Source organism: Drosophila mojavensis, unplaced genomic scaffold (genome assembly GCF_018153725.1).
Source record: "Drosophila mojavensis isolate 15081-1352.22 unplaced genomic scaffold, ASM1815372v1 contig_19, whole genome shotgun sequence".
Taxonomy (NCBI): domain Eukaryota; kingdom Metazoa; phylum Arthropoda; class Insecta; order Diptera; family Drosophilidae; genus Drosophila; species Drosophila mojavensis.
In genome coordinates, this window is record NW_025318726.1 from 2,077,838 (window position 1) to 2,096,988 (window position 19,151).

At 37.9% G+C, this 19,151-nt stretch overlaps 4 protein-coding genes across 6 annotated transcripts in view; 3 read left to right on the forward strand and 1 right to left on the reverse strand.

The window, feature by feature from the left end:
- Window positions 1–3,117: 3,117 nt before the first annotated feature.
- On the reverse strand, window positions 3,118–5,110 carry LOC6572385. Of its 2 annotated transcripts, XM_044007813.1 has the most exons (8): window positions 5,005–5,110; window positions 4,620–4,760; window positions 4,412–4,550; window positions 4,222–4,351; window positions 4,069–4,163; window positions 3,952–3,993; window positions 3,615–3,851; window positions 3,118–3,554 (listed from the first exon to the last, which is right to left on the reverse strand). In XM_044007813.1, exons 2-8 carry the CDS (start codon window positions 4,688–4,690, stop codon window positions 3,453–3,455), a joined length of 816 nt encoding a protein of 271 aa, XP_043863748.1. In that variant the 5' UTR covers window positions 4,691–4,760; window positions 5,005–5,110; the 3' UTR covers window positions 3,118–3,452. The 2 variants fall into 2 exon arrangements, with proteins under 2 accessions (XP_043863748.1, XP_001998494.1); XM_001998458.4 differs by lacking the exon at window positions 3,952–3,993 and having other exon boundaries at window positions 5,005–5,109.
- A 77-nt stretch (window positions 5,111–5,187) lies between these two features.
- LOC6572384 (serine/threonine-protein kinase ULK3) lies at window positions 5,188–8,396 on the forward strand. 2 transcript variants are annotated; one of them, XR_006356779.1, is made up of 8 exons: window positions 5,188–5,402; window positions 5,470–5,618; window positions 5,688–5,912; window positions 5,970–6,694; window positions 6,967–7,151; window positions 7,209–7,295; window positions 7,618–7,793; window positions 7,858–8,396. XR_006356779.1 is itself a non-coding variant. In XM_032729942.2 (6 exons), the coding sequence occupies exons 1-6, from the start codon at window positions 5,316–5,318 to the stop codon at window positions 7,317–7,319; spliced, it is 1,482 nt and encodes a 493-aa protein (XP_032585833.1). In that variant the 5' UTR covers window positions 5,188–5,315; the 3' UTR covers window positions 7,320–7,759. The 2 variants fall into 2 exon arrangements, 1 of the variants encoding a protein (XP_032585833.1); XM_032729942.2 differs by lacking the exon at window positions 7,858–8,396 and having other exon boundaries at window positions 7,209–7,759.
- A 1,157-nt stretch (window positions 8,397–9,553) lies between these two features.
- On the forward strand, window positions 9,554–10,690 carry LOC6572383 (chymotrypsin-2). The gene is made up of 3 exons (XM_001998456.4): window positions 9,554–9,724; window positions 9,794–10,153; window positions 10,218–10,690. Exons 1-3 carry the CDS (start codon window positions 9,593–9,595, stop codon window positions 10,518–10,520), a joined length of 795 nt encoding a protein of 264 aa, XP_001998492.1. The 5' UTR covers window positions 9,554–9,592; the 3' UTR covers window positions 10,521–10,690.
- A 1,297-nt stretch (window positions 10,691–11,987) lies between these two features.
- Window positions 11,988–19,151, forward strand: part of LOC6572380 — a 28,980-nt gene continuing 21,816 nt past the window's right edge. Inside the window, exons 1-2 of the mRNA XM_015166358.3 lie at window positions 11,988–12,074; window positions 13,925–14,549. Coding sequence (XP_015021844.1) covers window positions 14,160–14,549 — 390 coding nt within the window. The 5' untranslated portion in view covers window positions 11,988–12,074; window positions 13,925–14,159. The remainder of the gene's footprint in view (window positions 12,075–13,924; window positions 14,550–19,151) is intronic.

The following is a 19,151-nucleotide window of genomic DNA, read 5'->3' on the forward strand; positions in this document are numbered from 1 at the left end:
ATTAAACTTGTTTCATTGAATGCGTATCGCACTTGATGTCAAAATAAAAGTACCATTCTCAAGGGTATCATGATTGTAACAAGTTACAGACCTGCACATTCACACACATTCATACACCATTTATAGAGACAGAGACCAATGCAGTGCACGAAAAAGAGAGGATGGAGAGCGAATTTTTAACATTTAATCATGAAACTGCTGTTATATGTACTCATCTATTTATTTTTTTTACAGAGAAGCGAAGAGGCTAAGAACTCATATTTACTTACATACATATTTGTATACATACGTACATTTATGTACATTCCTAATTGTTATTTTGAAATGGAAATTCAGCGACGACACAGTTCCGACGACGCCATATTGTAGCCACACGTCAACTGTGTGAGAGAGCAAGGCTGAGAGCTATTGAGATTGAGAGCAGTTGCTGTTATTGTCATGTTGTTGGCATTGCCATTGTGTTTTTGTTGCTGCGTCATCAATGCAAACTGCGCACTTTTATGAAATATGTTAATATACATATATGTATGTATATACATTTATGTGTATTTTATATTTAATTCATTATGTATATGTATAAAAGTTATATATTTGTACACGTGTAAATAATTATTATAAGTAAATCAGGAAATAACATAAAATTCGCTCGTATGTTGTAATAGTGCTACGTGGTGAGTTTCTCAGGTTAACATTTTGTTGGCTAAAATTTGTTTGATTTATAAGTACATATGCATGTATTTATGCTGGGATTTATATCCTTGTATATTTACATATATACATACATACATACATACATATATATATAGCTAAGTATCTTAGTGATGCCATTCATTTTTTGTTTAGCCGTCAACGTGTAAATGCGTTGGACGATAAGAAATAAAACGGAATTGGCGTGTGCGTATATAGATGCATATGTATGTATATAATTATACATGTACATATATAATTATATAAATTATTTAATATTATTAAAAAAGTTAATAATACAAATTAGATTTTATTATTTCAGAAAGTAACAGAACGTAATAGAAACCTGGACATTTAAGTCTTTAATTAGGCTTATTTTTATATGTACATGTCTATCAGACTAGAAATATATTTTAAATTTTACAAAAACATCGATGTCACATATGCATATACATACATATGTATGTATATATGTATATGTATGTACATATGCATATGTACATATGTATGTCCCTGTTAATGAACTGTGGTTTTGAGGGACTCTCGCCCATATGTACATGTTCGTATTTGTATTCTTGTATGAACCTTGAATAAGCTTTAAATCAGCTTACTTATTTTGTGAGTACAATATTAAACAATATGCATAGAAGTGTACATACATACATATGTATACGATCATTCGTTTGATTGTTACGTATGTACATGTATAGCTTTAAAAATAAACCGAATAGATTAAATTGGTGTGCATGGCGATATATGTACATACATATGTATGTATGAATGTATAAGAGTCTACCAACAGCAGCTTTTCTATAGAAAACGAAAATAATTTCCTGTTTCATGTGCTTGTACGTACGCATACATACATATGTACATATTGTCATGCACATACAACAGCTGAGGCCGAAGCCTAACGAATGAGAGTGAGAGAAAGAGTAGAAGAGACGCAGCACTTGATTTCGTCAGCTTAGGATCGCACGAAACCAAACAAAACATTGTTTTGTTGAATAAAGTCAAAATTTAGCAATAACAACAATTAGTCACCAACCGCGCAGAAAGCTGTCGTGGTGAAAATGTTGCGTGCACTCAGTTAACAGCAAATGAGAGCAATAGCAAAACACAAAAAGCCAAACATAGACAAACAAACGTGTTGATATGTTGTGTATGTGTACGTACATACACATACATACATATATATATGTATATATGTACGCCTCACCATTGGTGCTGCAACAGCAGCTTGTGGGGGTGTTTTACTGAGGTGAACGACGCGCCCCACGCACAACAACAACAACAGACAGGCGTCTGTAATCTGTGGGGAGTGGAGGTAGCGTTGCATTTTATACTTCATATCTGTCTGGCAGGTCTGATACAAGCGAACCATATTACTGCCTCAGTTGAAATGCGCAGTTATGGTCCGAGCACAAAGCAGCAACGCCACTGCGTAGAAGACTGACAGGAAAAATAATATTAAGGCAAGGTTGAGAAACGTGCTGAGAACAAAATTGAGCACTGTTAGAAATAGCACTCGATGGATTCTCTCTCCTGCTCTTCTGCTTTGGGGCATTCAACTTGGACAGGTGCGAGACGGTCAGTCGGTCTTATGTACCGTTGCAGCGATCAACACACAACTGCGAGTGAACAATGAGTGGCAAAACATGGGGAGAGCCGCACACGCACATCCATCAGGATTTGACAACGACGCGCAATATATTTAACTGCGAATATCGTGAAACTACGTAGCAATAAGTTGCTGAGCGAGACCAGCAAATGTATATGTATGTATGTACATACATGCATATATATGTACATATATGTTTGTATGCACGTATGGCATAAATGCATATGCATTTAAAATACACCACATACGAGCGAAAGTTAGTTGCAGAAGCAAATAGCTTCCTTGTCTGCGCATATGTATTTGAGGCCTGAGATATTAAGAAATTAACAAAATTAAACAAAGCATTTTATGTGCGCTTTGATGAAACAGCCACAGTTAATTGAACTTTGGCTCGTGTACGAGCGTTCTTTGTGTGTGGTATTTGTATTCATGTGTGCATGCGTGTGGATTGTACTGTAATTACCCCACTTTGCTATGGCGATGCTCATTATTATCATTGCTGACGCGCAAAAGCTAATTGCTTTGTCTTGTCTTGTAGCTGGCACCTCTAAGCCGTTGTTTACAGTGTGACCGACCGCAGCGTAAAATGAAAATATACTAAATATTGATTCTAATTGCGAAAATTGGATTGTAAAAACTTTCACAATTAATTTAAAAAATATAATTTCAGGTTTTTAATTAGTTACTTAACGTTAATTTAATAAAAATGTATAATAACGATAAAAAAAAAGCTTTTACTGTCGTCATTCTTATACGTTCCTTGAAATTTATTAAAGATATAAAATTTTTGATAAATGATTTTCATAAAATAATTTGCATAAAATATTGGTATATTGGACGGTGGATGTGTGAGTAAAAATAAGTCAGGTAAACACATATTATGACAGAGATTTCAGCAATAACAAAAATATTCGATTAAATTAAAATGTCTGTAAGTGGACGGAATGAGGCTTAAACACTATATAGATTCATATGTGTATGTATAAAAATTTGCAATCGCAATTCGTTTTTGATATGGTTTGAACGCATCTAAGGCACGCAACTGGTGAATATGGAATGTTTACACATAAATCCCTGCCTAACCATGGCTTAAATGGGTTCTAATGGACGGGATTATTGAGCTTAATGTGCGATAATACGACTGTTAACCCACTGGCATTGTGGATACAGTGCTGTGGGGTGTTGTGGGACGAGAGCCGGCCAGCGAGTTGGCTGTTGAGGCGTGCAGCGAGGCCATGGTGCCCATCTGAAAGGATGAGAGGATTAACAGAGACTCTTTGGCTATTCGATAAACTATAAGACTTACGCGCAAGTGCGCCAAATCTTCCAGCTTGGTCAAGTCCACCAGCTCCAGGAACAGCGAATAGACAACGGCCCAGCCGTAGATGGAGACCAGACAGAAGATACTCCAGAGCAGCACCATTATGATGTTGTAAGCAAAGTACAGATCGTTGACAATGGCAAAGAAGATGAGGGCCAAGGCGCGCCAAATGGTGAAAATGGCAAAGCTCCACAGCCAGGGCATCACCTTCCGCTCGTACTCCTGCAAGAATTCGGAAATTATGTTAATAGAGCTCCTTTGTATTTTGTTAATTAATGAGGTGTCTAAACTAAATGATTTTATGTTGGATGTTTTTTGTTACCCTTCTGCTCAGTAAGCGTTTCTGTGCTCCAAGTTTTTCTTGCTTGAACGCATGTGTGAAATGAAAGTGAAAATGGCAGAGCCAAACGAAAAGACTTAAGCTAAATCTTTAGCTTACCTTACGCAAGGCCACGCACAGCAGGATGCTGGTCACGAAGTTCACCAGGGCCATAATAAGCGAGAAGAGGGCGAATACGATCAGCATGTTGCGGACTGGAAAATAAGCGAGGCTTTACGTAATTCTCGAACAGATAAATGACCGCATATATACCGTGCTTGTTTCCAACATAGACAAACTCGTACGATATAATATAGTAACCGTAATGTGTGGATCCTGGGGCGGCCATCGCATAGCAGTAAATGTCAAAGATCGTGGTGGCAATGGTGAAGAGCGAAAGAAACTGCAGAGGGAGGCACTCGAATCAGCAAGCGCGCGAATACAAACAAACCACGGAACTCACCACAGCGAACAGGCCAATCAGCATGGCTCCCTTCTGTATATCGATGTATTGGTTGTTCTTCAGGAGCGGCCGCTGGTACCATGGAATGCGAACGCTTCGCGTGGAGCGCGACATTTTCGAGTGCAAATTTGTAGAAGATCTGAAAAGTAGTTGAATATATACATCACTTACAAATCATTTTCATAATTATATGTATGTATTGATTTACCTGCCCGTCGCATGGGAATACATCGAGGGATTCGATCGATAGGTCGAAGGCGTCTTGCGACCATAATTCATGTTGAAGCCTTGTTCTGTGACGTCACGAAATGAAATATGTTTGGAGATTCAAGCACTACACAAGGAGCAGCTGCAAAATGGAAGAACAGAAGCTGTGATAACATTTCAATAACTTTATTAACGGGCGTGTCATGTTAATTTCTTATTATGGGTGTGTCTGCTTCACATGAGAAGCCCAGCTTGAGTACACAGCTTTTGCTAGTAGATTTGCAGGCCAAGGTCCGCTGCGTGTCAATTATATTGTGTGGCATCCAGATAAAGATAATCCATTGTTTGTTTTGCGCACTTCCAACTTGTGTTATCCATTTATTTACCTCAAAATAATTAAATTCTGTTGCTGAGCTACGCATCAACAACAAACACACTGAATCACAAAAGTGCTGCCCATCGGTTGACACAACTATCGCCCTGTTGCACTGCACGGAACGGTGGACCAACTGTTGTGCAACAGATGTATAGATGTTGCGCACAATCGATTTCCGCGCCAATCAGCTGAGTGTTATCAATCGCTGTGACTGTCAAATGTATTGTTATGGTTTTTTCTAATTATAGAGCAATAATTTAATTCGAAAACGCATTAGCTTAAACTTCCTATATATAAATGGCCTTATAATAATTTTCAATCATGACACTGCCGCGAATAACAGACTATGACATACAAGAGAAGCTTGGAGTGGGCAGCTATGCGTCTGTTTACAAGGCGCGCCATAAAGTAAGCCCACGAATTGAATAATTTTCCACGAATCAACTTATCTCTCCCTCTTTCTATATTTCTTTAGAAACAAGGCACTTATCACGCCATTAAGTATGTGGAAATGTCCACGTTGTCCCAAAGCTCTCGCGACAATCTAATAACGGAAATTCGTCTGCTGCGCGACCTCAAACATAAATATATTGTGACGCTGCAGGACTTCTTCTGGGATGACAAGTGGGTTAAATGGTGTATTCGATTGGGTATTTAAAAACTCTTTAATATTCCTCTCGTCTTCCTGCTCAGGAACATATACATTGTACTGGAGTATTGTAATGCGGGCAATCTGTCCGCCTTCATCCGCACAAAGAAGGCGCTGCCGGAGTCCACATGTCGCTATTTCTTACGGCAGCTGGCCGCGGCGATTCAATATATGCGAGCCAACGATGTCTCGCACTTTGACCTGAAGCCACAGAACTTGTTGCTGACGCGCACCGCTAATAATGTCTACTTGAAGGTTGCGGACTTTGGGTATGTGATCGAATGAGACTGGAGCCTTTTATTTACAGTTTTCTTTACATTTACTAGGTTTGCGCAACACCTTAAGCTGGGCGAGATCAATCAGCAGCTGAAGGGCTCGCCGCTGTACATGGCGCCAGAGATTGTGCGCAAGCATCAGTACGACGCCAAGGCGGATCTGTGGAGCGTGGGCGTCATTCTCTATGAATGCCTGTTTGGGAAGGCGCCGTACAGCTCGCGCACCATTGAGGAGCTGCTGCTGCGCATCCGGAAGGCGGAGCCCATTGTGCTGCCACCGAATGCGCGCATCAGTAACGAATGCCACGATTTGCTGCGGCGCCTGCTGGCGCACGAGCCGGCGCAACGTATTTCGTTTGCGGATTTCTTTGCGCATCCCTTTCTAGATCTCAAGACTTTTCCCTCGGAGAAAACGATGAAGAAGGCCATAGACCTGGTTACCCAGGCGGTCGAGCACGATGAAAAGCGCAACTACAAGGAGGCCTATTATCTGTATTGCAGCGCATTGCAATACTTTGTGCCGCTGATCACCGAGGAATCGGACGCCAGCCGGCGCCAAGAGCTACGCCATCGAGCGCTCACCTATATGAAGCGCGCGGAGGAGATTAAAAACGTTATCATCGAGGACGAGTACAAATTGTTGGCCCAGCGTCAGCAGAAGGCATTGGAGAAAGGCGCCGCTGCCACAGCCCCCGAGGCTGCCAATCCACAGACACAGCCAAGCACATCCCGCATGATGGAAATGCTTGAGCCGGATGCACGCTATAAGCAGCTTTGTATGAGATCTCACTTAATCCTGATTGCAGTTACCACGAAACAATTATCACTAAGCACGCAGCATTAGGGAAAACCTTTGATATTTCTAAACTGATTAGATATCCACAGGTGGGAGTGGCTATCGAAAGCTGACCACTTGCAATGACAATTAGCAAACAGTAATCTGCTTAGTCACTCAGTCGCTATCTTTTACATATACCAATTCACGTTCCATTATCACATCGATGTTTTAATTGGAAATTCCCTGAAAATAACATTGTACGAATTTCAGTTGCCCTATCGAACTCGAGCCCCTCGCTGAAGGCTGGCTTGGAAATCGGACGGCAGGGCGAGCTGTACTTGTACGAGCGCAAGCTGGACGCCGCCTTGGAGTCGTATACCTCTGCCCTGGGCATTTTGGTGCCGTTTGTGAACAATGAGCCGAAGGGCGAGCGACGCAACCTGCTGCTGCAACAGGTTAGCTCCTGCTCCAGTTTCCACATGAGTTTCCTATCAATCTTAATTCCCTTTCAGTTGGAGTTCTGGATCAAGGAGGCTGAGAGCATCAAGAGTATACTGAGCGCCAAGCACCTGGATGACGAGGAACAGAAGATGTCAACGGTACGCAGCTGCACTATTCAGTAGCGAGTCGAATCCGATTGTTAAGTGTATTTTTGTAGACAGATGCCCTCAGCATCGATTCGTGAGGTAGCGTAGTTTGATTTATATATATAGTGTATAATCTAGATTGTGTGTGGGCCCAGCTGACTCACGTATTCTAATACCTGTGGCTAACATTTGTTAATATTTATGTATACGTTAAGGCATACCCTCTGGCTTTACCCTCTGGTTAGAATCAAATTTAATACTTTACAAATTTTTGTGACTAAAACGTTGAACGTACATGTGTCCATCCGCATTCCGTTAAGCATTCTTTATACAGTCTCACATTCCAGCAACTGTGCCACACTTTCTGTCGGATATCAGGCCACACGTTTATTTATTCTTATGCATTGTGATTAATTTAATTAAAATGGTTTAGTCAAGCATCAATTCAAATTAAAGCAGATCTATGTGAATCCGCATTTCTTTATTTGCTGTATCTATGTGTGGCAATGGGTAAGTTCTGATTGATTGGAAAATAATGCACGACTTACAAAATTTACTTAAATTTATATTAAAGTCTCCCGAGGCAGCAGTGAATTCCTCTTTGTGATGGTTTGCAGTGTGGCAGTAACGGATGGAAATATCTATGGAAGACCTCAGAAGTCATGGATGTTCTTAAATAGCAAGACGAGCTGACTCTACCTAGCCCGGGTCCTTTGACCATCTGTATATAATTGTTGGAATGACGTTGGGCATCATCGTAAATCCTTCAATGCTCTCCCGCACTACGCTTACAGGTGTCATGATACGTTAATCTATGGATATTTTCAAAATCTGTAAAAGTTAAAGGCTTCAAGTGTTACCATGAACCCTTTCTCTTTCCCTTTATTTAAAATAATCGAATGCTTGTCTGAAACATAATCGATAATTCATAATATTTTAAATATTCTAATTCTAATTCTTGATCCAGTGAAAAATGTTGATTTGAATTTTTTACATATTCTAAGAACACAAATATTGTGCCCATAGCACCTGCCCATAACGATGTGCCCATAAACGACTCTATAAGTGCTGCACTCTCGACAAAATAAAGATAACGCTGAACATCTTAGAAAAGCACCTGAATGTGATAATGGACTGGATTTCTAGAGGATCTCTAATGATCCAGAGATGCAAAGAGCTAATACATTTCTCTTATGCGTATGCAACCGAAATTCTTGTTCACTTCTCTAGATTAAATTTTAGTACTACTTTTATTATATTCATGCAACATTAGGCGCGCATCTGGACGAGCATAGGAGAGCGATCAGTCGAACAGAGATACGCCTCCTCCAACAGCTACAGCTGCTACACTGACGATCGCATAATATTGACTCATTTACAATTTCACGTAACGCTTTTAACAGAATACACACATACATACACACCTGCGCATAAGCACACGCTCTGCTAATTGCGCAGTTGACGTAACAATTATTTTTTGATTAACTATTCTTGTAGATGTACCTTCATAATAAAGCTTTTAGAATGCGATAATTATGATTGTATTTGCCAAATCGAAAATCTATTTGAGGAAAATAGAAATAGGGGTAGTACTTAAAACCAGAAAATGGAAAAATCCTTGCATTCTAGTCCTAGTTAATCTGAAATACGATGTAAAATCCAAGCTGAAACGAATAGAGCGTTAGCGACTGCAGAGTCCTAGCATTAATAGTGAAAAGTGAAATGGTTTTCGTTTCTACGCTTTATGGAGCTACCCAAAACTATTTGATTTCTCATTTTCAATGGATTCAGTATATAAAAGTCGATAAATACCTATCCAAACTATTGCTAACTACCCTATACAATAAACTTTCTAAGTTCTACACTCGTATAAAGAAAACTTAAGATTTTTACTGTTACTACTTTAAATACTACTAGATTAGCTTTAAACAACCTCTCGATTCTTGCGATCTGAAGTTATTCCCTGTTTTTGTTAGTTTCAAAGGACTTTAATCTGCTATAAACAACAAAAGCTTAGAGTGATTAAATTCTATCCATATTGATTGATCAATTGGCTAATTGATTGATTAGATTTGCAATACAATTCGAAATGTATTTGAATCATTGAGTAAAACCCAATCCAGTCTGATTTATAAACTGTAAATCGGATAGAGCAACGAACCAAAAACTTTAAAATTTATAGCGCAGTTATCGCAGGCCGTAAATTTGTGCCGTATCGCCCGAGAGCACACTCCAATGGAACCGTCTATAAAAGACGCTAGTCGCAGCGCCCGCCTGCCAGTTAGAGTCTAATCGACCAATTGCTAATCATGACATCGTCCGGGCAACAGCTGTGCGCGCTTCTACTGCTGCTATTCACCTGCGGCAGCGTCTATGGTGCACCTCCAATGGGTCGAGTGGTCAACGGGACGGATGCCGCAGTAGAGAACTATCCGTTCGTGGTGAGTACGAGTCGGACCTCCACATGGATCTAGCTGTCTGCAATGAGTACCTTCTTCCCAATTTCACAGATCTCGTTGCGCGGTCCAAGCGGTTCCCATTCCTGCGGTGGCTCGATTATATCCAATCAGTTTGTGTTGACAGCGGCTCACTGCACGGCCGGACGTCAGGCGTCGGAGCTCTCCGTGCAGTACGGAGTGACGAAAATCGCAGCCAACGGACCCAACGTGGTGGGCGTCAAGCGCATCATTCAGCACGAGCTCTACAATCCATACAACAACTATGCTAACGATATAGCTCTGCTCCAGGTGCAGGTGCCCTTCAAGTTTGACAAGAACGTGGCACCTGTCCGGCTGCCAGCGCTACACTTTGTCACGCCCCAGGGGAACGAGGGCGGAGACGGCACACTAATTGGCTGGGGTCTAAATGAAGTGAGTATAGCTATAACTTATCTGAACTTTATCTGTGTCTCATATCTGAAATTTAATTTCGTAGACTGGCGGCTCTATTCAGACCACACTGCAGCAGGTACACCTGAAGGTCTATTCGGATACGGAGTGTGTCGCCCGCCATGGTGGCTCCACAGACCCCGCATATCATATCTGCGGGGGCGTCGACGAGGGCGGCAAGGGTCAGTGCAGCGGCGACTCGGGCGGTCCGCTGCTCCACGACGGTCAGCAGGTGGGCGTCGTGTCCTGGAGCATCAAGCCCTGCACCGTGGCGCCCTATCCCGGCGTCTACACCAAGGTGGCCAACTATGTCGACTGGATCCAGAAGCAACAAATCATATTGGCTTAGGCGCCTAGTCAAAGTACATCAATTAGCCACCGTATTTATGGCAGATCGTATAATAAATGTGGCTATCGCATCGCCTTCGATCGATTGGACCATAAATCATTGTTGTGGACTCAAATTCTTCGAAATCATTTTATTTGCACTGAGAAATAAAACACCTTCTGTTCCACGTACATCAAAGAATAAGAAGCTGAATATATAATATAAAATAATATACAATATAGACTACAACAAATGGGGTTATTAATAGTGAAAGTACCAGATTTATTTTACTACAATTTAAATTCCTAAAGTATGAAATTTAAATGCTTTCAATTTGGTTCAAACTGTAAGCCAAGACAACAACCAGTGCTGAAAATTTAATTTATAGCAAGTACATTCGCCAAGGTGTGAAACTCTGCTGATTTTTAACACATTAATATTTGTCTGTTAACTTACAGTGCTTTAACATGCGAACGTGCTTCAAACATGTTCGAGGCTACCTTTGCCTGTGCAACTGCAGCATTTCTAAAATGATGAATTTGCAGCTATGCGAGCTGAAGACAAAACGGCATAGTTCTATACACATATGTACATATATAAATATATATATAAATATGAAAATTATTGATGGATAAATTTGAACAAAAATGCAATAGGCTATATATATTTAGATTTCTTTAGAACAGACTCAAATAATAATGGATCGATATGAAGAAAAAGTCAATAAGTAATATATCTTTAAAAAATAATGCCGCTAAAAAGAAAATTCAAGAATATTAAGATTGTATCAAAAATTCTGTGGTCAAACAGTTTTAACTTGCGAGTAATCTTAGGGATATATGTTTTAAATCAATAATAAAGCTGAATAGTACTATAGGTGATATCAATTAACTCAAGTGCAGTGTTGAGAGGTGTGATCTACAAGTGGTGCGATATACTATACGGTAAATATTTGCAATGGTACAGGGGACACGGATATACTTTGTATAGTAATATTAACATAATTGCCTTGTGAATTTAAAGTAAATCAAATATCCTGATAAATTTGAAGATTAGACACCTGTGCGTTTATACAGATGCAAATATAAATAAATACATATTAGAAATGGAAACACGTTTAATACTGAAACTCAACAGAAATTGGAAAATGGAATTTACCTATACGATTTTCCAATATTTAGTCAATAATCATGCATATTTACAAATATATAATATTTACATTCAAAAGGATATTAAAAACTGAAAATGAAAAATTGTAACTTACGAAATTATGATATACGGTACCTGGTACTATTCATTTTTTAATTATTATTATTATTTTTTAATTGTAAATGCAAATGAATGAAATGATCAGCTGAACTTTGAAATCAGTTCAAACTGCATCACTCGGGCATCTAATACGAACGTAGGATAGCGAGCACGAGCACGGAACACGAGCACGATTGCGGAACGAGCCCTCGAATGTCCGTCGTGAGACATGTTCGATGGCCAAAATTTTGTTGATTCAGTCGACGAATTCTGTTCAAACGCGGCGCACGCTTCGAGCGGACGAGCAGCTTCTGGCACACACTCGAAGTAGGCAACTGCAGTTGTGTTGTCTTTGACGGGGCGCAGGGAAGTGTTAACACGAATCACGCAGACTGAGCAGGACTAAGAACTGACCAATTGGTGTACCACAATATGTTGTATTCAGCAGCGGATAGCCAGCTTAAATGACGCCCTTCATGCAACATAAAAAATACAAAAAAAAAAAAAAAAAAAAAAAACAAACAGAAAAAAGAACCATGGCGCGCATTCGTTCGTTTAATTAAAAATAATTTGTTAATTGGCTGCAGCAGCAGCAGTGGACAGCAGTAGATAGCAGTTGAATGCGTGGCGGGCGTGGTGTGGCGGTCACTCTTCTATGCAAAAATTTAACACCACCTGCCCCACTTTCCGCATCAAATGAATCAAATCAAAGCCCCAAAAGTATGCAGCAGAAAACCGAGCACAAAAAGTTGCTGCTGCTGCTGCTGCTGCTGCTCCTGCTGCTCCTGCTGCTGCTACGCTCCAAAATAGTACTCCTCCAAATTGAGTTAAATTTTGTGGAAATAGTTAACGCTTCAGCTTAAGGTCTCAGCCCACCATCAACCAGCCCCAGCCCCGCTCCCACTCTAGAGCACACGTAAAAGTTCCAACAACTTTCGGTTACAACTAAAGCAATTCGAAAGCAATTTTTGTGTGGGAATTTCTTTTGGAACGCGGCCTAGTTGCTCGTGAGCTGGGCATAAATACGACAGCATCTGGCCACCCCGAGTGGTAACATTAGATTTGCTTCTGCACACTTAGCCCCTACCCATTCCCCACTCTCCATTTACCCCAACTGCTTGTCATTTAATATCAAACTTTTGTGATAGAAACAACAAAATCAAGTATCAAATGCAAGTTAAATGATTGCATTTAACATATACAGAGAAAAGGAGTTCAACTTTGGCATTCAGCTGTAGGAGGAATATGCTGCAGGAGGCGGATGTATCATGAAAGATATATCAACCGACGTATCAGTGACAAAGTGCCTTACGTTTATGCTAGACTTTAAACAAGACTTTATTCACTCTGCGAACAAGCATAGAGCTGGAAATCTTCTATTTTCTATATAGTGGAATACGGACTCATATATCTATAGATATATGGATATACGGACTCATATATATATAAATATATATGTATTGAACAGATATTAAGAAACCTATATACCAAAATACTCTCGCTGAGAATGACCATCGAAAGCTTCAAATATTGTATCTCTTAGAAGTGCTATTAACACATTTATACTGATGTACTCTGTTCACTCAGACTTAATTAGGTATATAGAGACTATCAAGGAGTGTATCATAACTTTGTAATATCCATATAGAATATAAAACCTATCAAGTTACAAATCTTTAGAAATCTTTCAGCAGCCTATCGATGGTTAGTTGTCTTAAACACTTAGAGATTGGTCAGTTGGAAAATTCTATTCTATACACTGGTCCACATAAGTATTTTGACCAAACCAAATGAGTATATTTATAATTTTTTAACTTTTAAATGCCTATCAAGAATGTTTTCTTTCTTAAATTTTATATATAGCTAATTGAAACTGAAGGAATTATTTGTATAAACAAATAAAATAATATATTTATTATTGTCAAATTACTTATACCGACCGGCTTATATTAGCAAAACATTTCTTATATTTGATTTGGGATTTAGGAACTGGTTCATAATTGTTAAGATATACTAAATCTAAATGGATGCAACTTTTCAAAAAAAATAAATAAAAAGAAAAGTATATTAGCTATGGTATACCAATGTGAAATTAACTAATCGAAGTTACACAAATCCGAGATATGGTAGACTCAATTCATCTTATAAAGAAGTTTTTTTAATACTTTTATTTAAAGGTTAACAAAACCCGTTAAATATTGTAAAATTCAAACAGACTTAAATCGAGCTGACCGCAAAATATAATCAAAGACCCGTTAAACGTCATAAAACTAAAAAAAAAGAGAAGAGCCAGAAACAAAAACAATCAAGTGTACGAAAATAGCTCAATTGCAATATTTGCGAGTGGGCGTGTCTGCTGTGCTTGTGTGCGTGCGAGTGCATCTGGTGTCCCTGTCAAAGGTTAAACCTCATATGAAAATGTCGTTCGCTAACCAAAAAGCAATGTCAACGAAAGCCGCCTTCACTTCTGCCGACGCCGATGCCGATGCCGCTGCCGCTGCTGCAGCTGCAGCTGGTGCTGATGCTTCTGCTTCTGCTGCGAAGGTCGCTTCAGCCGTGGAGCTGCCCAAGGCCAGCCGGGCAACTGTTTCGCCACTTTCGGGTCCTCCATGGGCGTTCCTCTTGTTGGGCGCCATTTTGCTCTGCTGCGGCGGCTTTGGGCTTGTCGATGGCCTCAAGTGCCACATGTGCGGTCAGTACAACGAGGGCGTGGGCTCCATAACGCCCTGCACCAACTACTCCAAGGAAATTGCACATCTGTATCTCAAGGAGTGCACCAAGAAGAGCGAGAAGTTCTGTGTGGTAAGCTCAATTATTAATTTCAATATTTGAGGTATCATGACCAGCGATTTATTACTTATTTCAAATTGATAGAATATTGTACTATGGTATTATGGGAATTCAGACACGCCAGACTCCATAGAGTATATGGATTCCTAAGCAGTGTCACGAGCAGACTCATTATACCCATGTCCGTTTCTCTGACTGCTCCAGATCGTGTGTGTATACGTAATATTATTATGTATAATAGATAATTTCACTGTTGTATATTGTACAATACGCAGGCTCTATCATTCCTTTCATTATAGCTCATCCCATTTCCTTATTATCGATAGTAGTTTCTAATTGCATTATATTTTTGAAGTGATCTTTGAGTATCACAAAATGTAGACTAAATAAATACTGCGTGATAAACAGATTTTGAACAAAAATTAAAAAAATGTTCTTAAATAGTAAAAGACTATACCTTATCAAATTGGTAACTCTGGACGTTTAACAAAAATTTATCAATTCAATTTCTATGTTAAAGTTTGTGGGTCTGTGAGAGTATCTTTTTGTGTGCTTATGAGTGTGTGTATATGTGTATATGTGTTTCTTCCTATGGTATCAGTATTGCTCAAGGTTCAGGGTTTCCCTAAATCACTTATTCTCGAATCAAGCACTTGTTATTGCTTTAATTTTTTCAAATATGAACTCTCGCGTAATATGTATTCCGTTCTACCGTACGCAGTGCAGACTTAAATTAGTTTTTGATCGCTCTAATCGATAAATATCGATCATTTAAGTGAAACTGCTTCAAGTATGCCTGAAATACCATCAAGGCAACTGCCCCATTTCAAACAAGTTGAACAATTTTGAATTGTTATAATTAAGTACATATAATGTAGTTAATTAATGTTTAGAGAAATAGATCAACTTCTCGACTAAGCTTTTCCTTAATAAGTTTGACATCTTCACCAATGCTTTGCTTTGCTTGATATGAGGGTCAGGAAAAATGTTCAATAAGACAGTAAAATTGAGCAAACAAAGTTTATATTTATTATGTAAATCTCTATTAAAGTTTCTTATCTTACCAGCCATAACACTAAGCTTTTGCCTATACCCAGAATATTCAATGGCCTTCAAGTATTTCCTGGCCTAATCTTAACTGTGTAAGCTTCCGTTTTAATTGCCTTACACATTACGTGGGTGCCCAGGGCTATGCCACATGGTGTTTATTCTATTAAGTTTCAGCGCATTAATTATTATTGATAGTTAATTGGTTTAAAGCCCAATGGCTTACACATAAAATAGGCCATTTGCAAACGCTTATTGTTTATGCAAATCGCATACGGTTTGTGGTTTCACATGCATATGCAAACATGTATGTATACGTATGTGTAAATATATAAAAACACACACATCTAAATTTTAGGCGTATGTATATAGCTCGTTCTTTGCTTGTGTGCATAAATTTGCGCACATCATGTTCTCGCCGTCAGCCCTCTAGGGTGCTCAGCACTTAACCAATTGCACTGGCTGGATCACAGTCAGTTGCTGCCAGTTAGAAGAGAAACCGTTTGCGGTTTTTGGTGAATCATTAAATATTTACCAGCTACTTGCCAAACATCGCACGCCTGCATGTCGTGGACCCATTCCTGTAAATTGCTTTAATCAGCATCCGAGCAGTGCGGGAGCTATCTAAAATTTCCAATTTTCAACTTGCGAACATTAAACTGTCTTCTACGCTGTGTACATGCATAAAGTATGTTTACATTGCAAGCGTTGTTTAATCATACTAACATCTAAGTATGTCCTAAATTGTGAATTTATCGAGAAACGTATAGATTTCATGAATCGACCAAGTTGTGGATCTAGTGAAACGAATTGAATGTACTCTACGTAAAATTATCCGAACAATTTCCACATCGATGGGAGAAGAAATACCAATATTTTACACGTAAATTTGTATTTAATTCATTTATTCTATTCATTTACTGAGAGCCATTGAATGAGCGCGTTCTTTAGAAGAAACTATCTGAACAATTTGCCCATAGATAGGAAATGAAATATCAATATTGTAAATTAATTAATAAGTAAATTTCATTCATTCATTCTACGAAATTCATTTATTTACACATATGTATATGTATGTATGTAAATACAAAATTCGAATAGTCCACAGTAGTGTGTACTACTAGAAATTCACATTTACATACATATATGCATGTGTGTTACATACACATAAATTTCGTAGAATGAATGAATTTCCTAAAACTTATGATGTGTTTTCACAAAATTAATGTTTATACTCATTCACGAAAATGAATTAGTATAGTGTTTTCATTTGCAAAACTAATTTTCGATTATTTATAATTCATTTCGAATGAATATTATATTTTGAAAATAGGACCCATAGAGGCAGACACACAGAACATGCAGTAGGTTATAGGCTCTAGGGTCTAGGGTCTATATGTATATAGTACTTAGTACGTACATATGTATATAGGCTTCCCCATATAATGAGGACTTACCTGATTATTAAAAAGACCATTTTCTTCAGAGTCCAGACATAGAGCGAATAGTGCTGCATTTACATTCTTAGATTTGCTTATGAAATGAAATACAATAATTAGCCCAGTTGAATGTTGAGAAAGTTAGAAAGCAGCTTGCAGTAATTTAGCTCCTACAAATCCAAAGCATTCCCCAAGACTCTAATACATATGTATAAAACATTTTTGCCAAATCAATAGAGCAGGTCAACAGTAATTCAATTAAGCTTCTTACCCTTTCTACCCCCCTTTTCCAGTAGATATTTATATATATATTTATTCTCTTGGGTTGTTAACCGAGGTTGCTTTTCAAATATCAACCTCTAGGTTCAATGGCGGCGAAACATCCATTCCGCCATTCAGGCGGACAGATAAATAGTCGGACGGCAAGACGTACAAAACCAATATTTTCTTTATCTTGGTGATTGAGTATGAAAATAAATGATGTTAGAATTGATTCTAAAAAATGATTAGCTTAAATTGTATTTTGTTTTTATTGCAAATGACTATTGAGATTTTTTGACTGTTCTGGCTTCAAGCAATTACAAAAGATTAATTAAAGGTTTTATTTTGCTTAGTTTAATTAGATTGATTTGCGAATTTATTGCAGATAAAAGAAAGAGAAGACAAGTTTAGCCAAGACTGACAAAGGTAAAGAATAGAAGTAGAAGAATAATAGGAGGCGAATAAATTTTCTTATCAATTATTCAGACTGCAGTCAGTTTAGTAAATGAGACATTTCAAGTTGAGATTCTCAACCGAGGATCTTATCGTAAGAGAGCATATGTGAGTAGTGATTGAAAGAGTTATGGGCAGTTTTACCCAAGGGCGGGCTCCCACTGTTAATGAGACAGCTAATGGGATACCTGCATGCAGGAGGAGCCGTCTTCTTATGCTCTGTTCTAATTTCGTTTTGCCGGCCTCTGACGTCGCCGGGCTTGTTGTTGATTGTTGCCATTAATTTTGGTATTTTCAGCAAAGCGCCCAATTAATTAGCCGCATAATTTAAGCCAGTCTTAAAGTAATGGGTAGCAGAAATTTGTGGCTGTGACCCCCCAAAAAAAGGAGCAAATATCTCAGAGAATGTGTTGTGATACAAAACAACAATAATTATCCATAAGCGGGAAGCCGCACCTGCAATACTCTTTCCAGTGACATTTGGGACTTTAATTGCGTTTCTAGTGTAATTGCATTACTAACCACTTGAACCACGTGAAACTCTTGAACAACTTTTACACATGGTCAGATGTGAGTAAAAGGTAAACAAATTTGACCTTTCACAAATTGCATTTCAACAATTAAAAGTGCGCCCCAAAGCACAGTCGCACCTTTTCCTGGAAATGAGAATATGTTAATTAGCGAGGTTTGAACAATTTCTTGGGCAAATGCAAAGATAAATGAATATAGAAATATACTGGTAATATTTATGCTAATTTCTTTTTATTAATATACATATTTATTAATTCAAATAAATTATCATAAATATTTTATATTCATATTATTAGTATGTTTGTAGATTTTATTTGCATTTATTCACAATGATTAATTCAATATTTTTTAATGTGTTTTTTATATATTCTTAGAGTTTTATAAATACTTAAATTTATTAAAAAAATCTAAATAAATCTGCTTAAAAAACAATAATAATTAAATAAATAAATAAATTTAATATTGTGCTCTTTTAAAAATATAGTTTATAAAAAATTATTTAAATATTGAGTTCATTAAATATTTAATTGATGAAATAAGAGTTATCTTTTTGCTTTATTTGAACAGCAGAAATATATTTGGCATATGCATAACCTATGTATATTAAATATAAAATATATATTTCGTTTAAATTTTTATGAAAAACTAAAAGAGATAAACTCTTAGCCCACATCCATATTTGTATATACATATATATTTATAATCTATATTTAAAACGTGTGTCTTACGCTTTATCAAATTTTGAGATACAAATGCTTACACTAAATTGATTCAATTTCAGTTTAATTTAATTAAAAGTTTTTCCCAATGTTCTATATTCTATATTTTTTGTTTCTAAAACATATTTATACATAGATAAACGGTATAGAAACTCCCTAATAAA